The sequence below is a fragment of the Chrysochloris asiatica genome, unplaced genomic scaffold (genome assembly GCF_000296735.1).
Source record: "Chrysochloris asiatica unplaced genomic scaffold, ChrAsi1.0 scaffold00239, whole genome shotgun sequence".
Classification (NCBI taxonomy): Eukaryota; Metazoa; Chordata; class Mammalia; order Afrosoricida; family Chrysochloridae; genus Chrysochloris; species Chrysochloris asiatica.
The window spans coordinates 4,411,806-4,421,153 of NW_006408757.1; the positions used below are offsets into that span (position 1 = coordinate 4,411,806).

Here is a 9,348-nt window from a genome sequence, read left to right on the forward strand (position 1 = left end):
CTCATTGAAACCAGTTCACATCTGTATTACTGTCTTCACAAAAAACTTAAAAATTTTTTAGAGCAGATTTCTTTATTCCTCCCATCTTCCATATCCTGCCTAAATCCAAGTCAAAATGTACAATTTCCATAGGTCTTTAGCACAGTTCAATTCCGCACTGTCCTTTCCTTTGCATGTTAAAATTACCTGTTCACATACATTAAATATTATTAGATATGTTCTGCTCTTGACAGCTACACACTTACAAAATCAGCTTTGTACTTTGTTTGGTGTGTTTTACTATGCTGGCTCACAAAAAGCAGTGTTTTCATTTCTAAGCATGGTACTTTACAATTTTTAATGCATTAATACAACAGTGCATTAGAAAAAAGTATTGAGCTTCTACAAATAGCCTTACATTTTTAAACAAATGAATGTGATTTTTTTTCACTTACACAAGCATAGGCTTTTTTTTTTTTAATATTTCCACAAGATAAATATCTCAATTAAACTAAAAGCTCACTCTACAGTGTGCCACAAGTGATGGGATTAGCAGACAGTTATACACTTAGAAGATCCTAACCTTAGTGTTATTTACACTGACATGTCCAATATCATACTTAGACTGAAAGCTGAACAAATGATACTCATATTGTAGCTGAATTTGTGTCAAAACAATAACTGAAAATGATAAAGCTTTACATAATTACTTATGAAACATGTATTGTAACTTAGTCTAAACTGGGAATTTCCTTCGCCCCTCTTTCCTATGGCATGGGGAATTTAAAGATCAACATGAAACAGGAGCTATTGCTAAGGTATATCTTAAACATAACAAGGGAGAAACAGGTATATATGATAAATTATCAGTAACAGAGATGTTATTGACTCAATTGATACTGAAATCAGATTTGTAGGTCCTAAAACGTTGCTTTTTAAATATTTCCTTTTATTCTGGAACAGAAATTGGAGAAAGGACAGTATTCATTCAGAAAGCAATGACTCAATTCAGGTTGTTACTTTACATTTAAGCACCACTCAAAAAGTGGACATAAAGCAGTGATTCCTGTTTGCCCATCACTGTACCAGCTATATAGCTGAGAGTTCGCATCTTAATTACACGACACTTTCTCTGTTACCAGAAGCTAAGACTGCTCTGCGACATATAGGACAGGTAGAATTCTCAGATAACCAGCGATCGATGCAGTGAACATGGTACTCATGGGAACAGGGTAGTTTACGAAGTTTGTTGCCTTCTGTATATTCTGTAATGCAAACACTACACGTTTTTAATGCATCATTTTCACCAAAACTTCTCATTGCCAAGTTGTCAATTTGTTCTTTGGTAAGTCCTCTAGGTTGGTCATCATCATCCTCATTTAAGAGGAAAAACTGAGCCAGACTAAGGAAGGGCAAAGAGCCACTTTCATCAAATGTTACTGGGGCCCTATGTCGACCCTCTCGCCTGGCACCTGATGATGAACTTCCTTCATTACTGCCTTCAAACACCTCTGAACTAGTTTCTGAACTTTCGCCACTAGAACTGGAACTAGGACTAGAACTGGAACTGGTACTGGAACCAGAACTGCTACTACCACCAGAAGCCCCTCTTCCATCCCGTGACTCTGCCCTTTCCATATTCCTACTTGGGACTGAGCCACCAGGCTCTGAATCACTATCACTGTACATAAAGTAACTTAACTCACCAAAACCTGTCATAATCTGCCTTAACATGGTCTGAATGGCAACAGATGTAGTTTCACTTAAGCCCGTATTTAAAATTCTACGGATGGGAATTCTGATGGTACTGACATAGGTTCTTACACCTGCCCGTTCAGAACGTGAAAAAGTACGCCTAAAACCTCCTCGTTCACTTTCATAAGTGACAGTGTTGTTTGGTGTCTGAGACCTTGACCGAGTTCTGCTAGCTATGCTATCTCTTTGCCGATACTCTCCAGGACGAACTCTTCTTACTTGAAGATCAAGGACTATGGTTGGAGGTCTCTGTCCTGATCCTGTAGATTCACTACTGCTGGTTGTGTCTGAAGAACCTGCTCCTTGAGAGGTACTTCTTGTTCCAGAAGCTGCAAAAAGACCCCTGCTGAGCAACTCAGGTCCAGATATTTGCTGTCTCAATGTCACATGGTGCCGGGTTCTAGAACTTCCCTCTGTCTCATTTACCAAAGGATGTTCAAAAGTCTGAGATGAGATACTATGGTGAGATCTTCGTGGAATTTCACTCATTGGATGCAGGGGTGACCTACTTCTTTCAGCTCTTGCTCTGGTTCTCCGATGGTCTGGGCTTCTGCTTCTTGCCCTTCTCTGACCTCTGGTAGGTGGGACTTCTCCTGTTAGTGCTTCAGTTGAATTTCGTTCTAATCTAGATTGTCTTGCAGATATAGATTCAGATCGTGGGTTTTCCACTTGCCTTTGGCTGTTTTCCGTATTTTCTCCACCAGACCGTCTTGCAGAGGGCTCATTTTCATTCTCTGCATTCTGGTTCCCATTATTACGGTTAACATTTATCTCTAAACTAAATCTGAAATCACCACTATTTGGATTAGTCCGACTCACTGCTCTCCAAGATTGGTTTCCTCTCTGCCCACTTCTTGTTGTATTTCCAGTTTGTCTGACAGAGTTAAGCCAGTCTATTATAGAGTCACCATTAGATACATCATCTGAAGAGTCTCCACCTGTTTGAAAAAAAAAAAAAAGAGGGGGGGGAAGGAACTACCAAAATTAGGACAATCATAAAAGAAACTTTGTACAAAAAAAATGCATCTGAATAGATTTCACATTTACAGATTTCTACAACCATACTCCACAGATTTATAGGTTAAAAAGGGAAAGTTTCAATTTCATTTGGAGACTTATCTAATCTTAGAGAAATTTAGGGAATTATTAAAAAAAAAAAAGAATAAAGAGAAACTCGAATCAGTAGTTTATTATATACCAAATCAACCAAACCCAAACCTATAGCTATCAAGTCAATTCCAACTCATAGTGACTCAATCTCTTAAGTAGTGCCGAATCAGTTCTGGCTCATAGCGACCCTGTATAGGGTTTCCTAGGAGCAACTGGTGAGCTTGAACTGCCAATTTGTGGTTGAAACAGACCCTGCAGTCTAGTGCATTAATCTGCAACACCACACCAGGATTCCCAACAGAACAGAGTAAAACTGCCCCATAGGGTTTCCAAAGCTGTAACCTTTTTGAAAGCAGACCGTCACACCTTATTTATTACATGGAATGGCTGGTGGGTTGAATTGCCAATCTTTAAGTTAGCAGAATGCACTTAACCACTGTGTCATTAGAGCTACTCATCATGCACCCTACACCCAAACTCATTGCCACCGAGTTAATTCTGACTCACTTGACCAATAGGACAGAGTAGAAGGGCCCCATAGAGCTGACTATCACATCTTTTTCCTGTGGAGTAGCTGGTGGGTCTGAATCATCAATCTTCTGGTTTAGCAGCCAAATGCACCATCAGGGCTCCTTTCATTATGTACATACATATCACTGTGAGGCTGCCAATAGACACTTTCTTTAGTCCACTAGTTCTGGAGTGGTGTTGCGGGTTAATGCACTGGACTGCAAGGTCGGTTTGAACAGCAAGGCCTGCAGTTCAAACTCACCAGTCACGCCTCAGAAACCCTATACAGGGTCACTACAAGTTGGAACCAACTCAACAGCACTTAACAACAATGCAATCAAACACTAATTAATTAAACAAGGTAAATACCACTTGAAGGTATAGTGCTGGTATTTTTCGTCCAATTACATTTTCTGTCAAATTTTCATTAGTATACTATCAGTCATAACCTCTTAGGTTACATAGTCAAATTCCCTACTTCCCACTGGGAGGGAAATACCAGACCTGAGGCTGGAGTAGAATTTTTCAACAGTACTCTTGTCATTTAGAGCCAGTTAATACTTTGTTGTGGAGGGTTGTGCTATGCTTTATAGGATGGTTAGCAGCATCCATGGCCTCTACTCACTGGATGCCAGTAGCATCCCTCCAGTTGTGCCAGACAAAAATGTCTCCAGACATCACCAAATACCCTCTAGGGGACAAAATTGTACCCATTGGAAACCACTGAGTTAGCGTATGACCTATTTCTTTTTGCTGGTGAGAAAGTCACCTGTCTATACAGAAAGAATAATTCAGTAAATAGAAGGAAATTTGACTGGAGGTGGAAAACCAAACCCCAAAATAAAACCAACCCCTATTTTTCACAGTCTTCAATACAAAGGTAAAGCAAAATGCCATAATGACATTCTGACCAAATAACCAATTTTTAAAGAATTTAAATTTGTGTCACATCTGAATAATTCTTGGCTGACATTACTATTAAGAGTTCCTTATCCACTGCATCTTCTCCCCACAAAAGTAATTATACCTCTATTTTCATCTGAGTTTTGTGGTGGTGGTCCCTCTTTAATTTGTTGTAGTCTTCTCAGCAACTCTTCCTCAGTACTTTCACCTGAAAGTAGTTTTTAGATGTTTGCCAAATTATACATGAAAACCAGCAACTCTTAACTCTTTCTAGATGAAAACCAAGCAACTTAAGTAAAATTCACTTCTTTGGGAGCATAATATTAACAACTTTTATTTATATGAGGGGGGTTCAACAATTTTGTGGAAAAATCCATCATTTTTAATTCCATTTTTAATAAACTTTTTTGAAGTCTCCTCATACAAGTTTCTTTCATGTACACAAAGTACTTTTGCATACAATATCTAATTTTAAAAAAAGATGAAACTCTGGATAGTGTTATCTGAATTTCAAAACAAGCTAACAGACTAACAGACCACCTAAATAAGCAGCAGAGCCAGTATTCCAACTCAGGCATTCTAACTCAAGATTGGTACTGCAGGCACAAAATACATTTCCTCTCATAAAACCCACTGCCATAGATTTGATTCTGATCTTCAGCCATCCTATATAGGGCTTCTGAGGTTGTAAAATATTTACGGGAGCATATAGCCTCATCTTTTCCCACAAAGTGGATTTGAATCTCTGACCCTTGTGGTTAGCAACCCTATGTGTACCCCATCAAGGATCTTCCTTCTCACAAAAGTCATGCATAATCCTTATCGTTTAAAATTTAAAGAATCATTCAAAGATTAGTAAAATTAAATAAAATTAGAAATGAAGGAGATAGTGAATTTTAAATTGGGATCATATGGGACCTAAAGAGAAAAACCAAGAATAAAATTCTGAATAGTTGACAATTTTACAGAGTGTGGTGCTGTAGGGATAAGCACTGCACTGTCAATTGCAAGGCCGGGAGTTCAAACCTACCAGCCACTCTCAGAAACCTATGCAATGTCGCTATGAGTAGGAACCAACTCAATGGCATACAACAACCCTGAAGAATCATTTGTTGTTGTTAGGTGCCATCGAGTCGGTACCGACCAATAGCAACCTTATGCTGCCACTTGGCCAATCCATCTCGTTGGGGTATATTCAGGGAATCAGGATGGACATATAATAGAATGAAGTCTATCCTAGAAAGTAAAGTTCCTCTTAGCTATTCCATACTGGACTCATGTCTAGTAAGTTAAATAAAACAAACAACAAAATGTTCTACTCTAAAAAAAACAAAAACAAAACAACAAAAAAATGTTCTGCTCTATTCTTTTCAATTTAATCCACTGAAAATTCATAATATAGTTCATAGCCTAAAAATTTGTCCAACATAGGATTAACTCCAAAAATGAGTGAATGGGATTAGTAAGTACAGCAGTAAATATCCTTTCACACATCTTATATTAAAATTGCATTTAATAATGGCTAAAGATTTTAAAACAGGTTCAAGTGTTTTAGGAAAGTAATTTGCATATGTTGCTGTTAAGTGCTGTTTAGTTGGTTCTGACTCAGAGACCCTGGTGGGTTTAGACCACTGATCTTAAGGTTAGTAGTTCAGTGCTTATCCTACAGTGCCACACCAGGACTCCAATTTGCATATTAAAATCCTAAAATTATATGTAGCATACCTGGGGTGCCTAGTAAATTGTTATCCCGCATAAGCCTATAATCTTCTTCACTCAGGTTATTTACAAATTGATAGAACGCTTCTTCCCGATCCAATCGATCCATCTGACTTCTGCGCTGTGCTGCAGACTGATCACCACTTCCTTTATCGTTGGAATCTGAGTTTTCCATCTTGTTTGAACAAGTGGAAAATTATCTAAAAAGAAAAAGGAGACCACCAATCTTGAAAACAAAATAGTCAGTATGCATTCTATGCAACAGTTTTAATTATGTGAAAACCCAGAATGCAGGTCAAGATGTAGATTCTAAGACCTCAAATGAATGGAAATTCATAACAGAAAAACTCTTGAAAAAGAACTGTTATACAGTAAGTCCCTATGCTACGAACGTCCAATTTTGCAAAACTCATGCTATTAAGTACCACTGAGTACGTTATGACTCATAGTGACCCTGTACAGGGTTTCTGAGGAGTGGATGGTGGGTTTGAACTGCCAACTTTGTGACTGGCGCTACATGAGGATTCCATAGCATCACTGATACTTGCCCTTTAATACTATGTAAATTTGCCCTCATTTTGAAAGGACTGAACCAAAATTCATCACAATCATATTCACTTTCTGCATTTAATCATTGAAAAGGCACTGAGCCTTTTTCCCCCACTGAAAGTTAATACGAACTACCTACAAATCTGAAATAAAGACAGACTTAAGGAAGGACCTCATTAGTAATGTAGGGACTGTCTGTATTAGGAAAACAGTAGGCCAGGGGTTGGCAAACTACAGATCAAGACCAAATCCAGCCCTGCTGTCTCTTTTTATTTGGCTTCTAATCTAAGACTGTCTTTCACACTTTTAAAGGGCTAAAAACATTTTGTGATGTGAAAATTGTACGAAACTCAAATTTCAGTGTCTATAGTTTTATTACAACAGTCACACATTCTTTTACTTATTATCTATAACTACTTTTGTGCTACAATGACAAAGCTCAGTAGCTGTGAGACTGTATGTGACACTCTCATTGCTTTGCACTGATGATCTGTGCATGATAAAATATGCAGTTATAACTTGGCAGTGTGGAGTACCATAGGTATCACCATACTGTGACATTTTTATTACCAGTGCATACTCATGTCAAAAGGAAAGCAGATTTTGAATGTCATCCTTAAAGGTACAGTGAAGTATGGCAAAGAACGGTATTTATTATACAAGGATACTGTAATTGTGCTAAAGTAATAAATACACATGGACATTACCAGATGAAACAGTATTTACAATATTCCCCATCTCTTAGAACAGCTACAATATGAAAAAAATAGTAAATTTTAAATGAAATAGCTCATCACAAAATATTTCTTTCTAAAAATCATAATGAGGCTTCATCAAATTAAGTTTCCAAGTTACTTTTCTTAGCTAAGCAAAGAAAGCCATTTGTCAATGGTGAGTTAAGTTGTATTTGATAGCAACAGCTGAAATGCATCAAAAATTACATTTGTTAAAAGATTAGCCTTTCTGTAAGCAGAATTGTTCAAAAAGTTGGGATACTGGGAACACCATTAATAATCAAAACACGGGTTAAATTATTAAGTGATTTTCCTTGTTTTTGATGAGTCAACGAACTACTGATATAGCTCTGACTCATAACGACACTGTGTAGGGTTTCCTAGGAGCAGCTGGTGGATTTGAACTGACCTTGTGGTTTGCAGTCCAGTGCTGATCCTACAGCACCATATAAGAAGAAAACACTAATTCAGTACAACCAGAAGTGGAATCTGCAATGATGTGTTACAACTGAGGCTTTGGTAAAAATGTATGGAGCAAAGAGAGACAAATTTATAAACATCATAAAAACATGTTTTATTATATTCACCAGCAGGTACTTTGTAGAAAATATGTGAATCTATCATTTTATTCAACAAGTAAACCATTCACTCTGTGGAAGTAACCATCATCAGTTCTGCAAATTTCTATCAAAACATAAAATGAATATCCAGATTTGTCCTACCACACAACAGTTTCATGGCTTACTAGTGTAGTTTTATTGTGATATTTTGGTTCTCAAAGCCAAGAATAAAATTTTCTATGCATGAAAAGAACTGTCCTCAATTACTATTATTAAACACTGAATGGCTTGGAAAATAGCTTTTGCCTCAGACTTGATAATGCTTCTTAATGTATTCAACCTAAAATTACAAGACAAAACAGTACTTACATGCTAAACTTATAATGCACTATTTTCAACAATAACTAAAGATGTAATCATAAGTAATTATCACACAAATTTGGAGTAGAAATATTTTCTGAGTTCAAGTTAGTTGCAGCAGTATTTTTAAGAACTCAATGCAATGCAAAGAAAATTTCCATATCTCAAACCTAACTTTAGTGTGCAATTGAAAGCATGTAATATGCTAAAAGTATCAAGCAAACTATCCAACAGAATTCCATAAATACCTTCTAAGAAATATATGTTTCAATAAAAGTATATGTCTGCGGAGTGATATTAGTATCTGGCAGTACCTGTATGTGTGGAAAGGTATTTTCAAAGATGAAATATGTAAAATTTAATTAACATTTGTGAATGATGTTGATAATGAACACGAAATTTGAACTACAATGAACTGAAATGTTATTCCCCCACCACCAAAGAATGGAATTCTTACTAGCTGACCTATATTTTAAAATACTGTACTCAATTATTATTAGTATAAATTTTGGCTTCTCTTTCTTTTATATAAATACTCTCAATTTCGTCTTTTGGCCCATAAATTCTGAAATAATTACTATCTGGTTTTTTATAGAAAGTTTGCCAACTCCTGCTACAGGTAATACATAAAATAAGCCAAAAGTTCTTAATTCATTATTTGTATAACTTTAGGGAAATTACAATACTGGCAAGTTTTCCTAATCGTCAATTAGTAACATGAATAAAAAGAATCTAAAATAAGAAAAGACAAAAAATCATTCATTCTCTAATCATGTTATTCTACCTAATTCATCTTATTTACGTTCATATTAACATAATATAAACTTACTCCATGGACATATGAAAAAATGTGATTTATGGGAAAGACATAGTCTAGACTGGTGTTAGAATTTAATCCTCATTCCATGTTCAAACACATAAATATCAGAATGTTCACAAATCAATACTAAAAACAAAATTAAAAACATTCTTCCAGATTAAACAACAAAAAAAGCTTATCTTACACCAAACTCTGCTTTCCAGCTAACAAGCCTAAACAAATTTTAGTCTAGACACAAGTACACCTAGTTCTCTAGTCTGATCTGCTTACATTATTATTCTTAGAATTTTTCTATCATTGTTTAAATAAATAAGATGACCATGTCAAGGAAGTGAAGAGGGAGAGGTCA

The 9,348-nt window shown here is 36.3% G+C and overlaps 1 protein-coding gene across 1 annotated transcript; it reads right to left on the reverse strand.

Annotated features, from left to right (window-relative positions):
- Nucleotides 1-1,095: 1,095 nt before the first annotated feature.
- On the reverse strand, nt 1,096-6,151 carry RLIM (ring finger protein, LIM domain interacting). Its single transcript, XM_006873414.1, has 3 exons — nt 5,983-6,151; nt 4,382-4,465; nt 1,096-2,672 (listed from the first exon to the last, which is right to left on the reverse strand). The coding sequence occupies exons 1-3, from the start codon at nt 6,149-6,151 to the stop codon at nt 1,096-1,098; spliced, it is 1,830 nt and encodes a 609-aa protein (XP_006873476.1).
- Between the last annotated feature and the right edge of the window lie 3,197 nt (nt 6,152-9,348).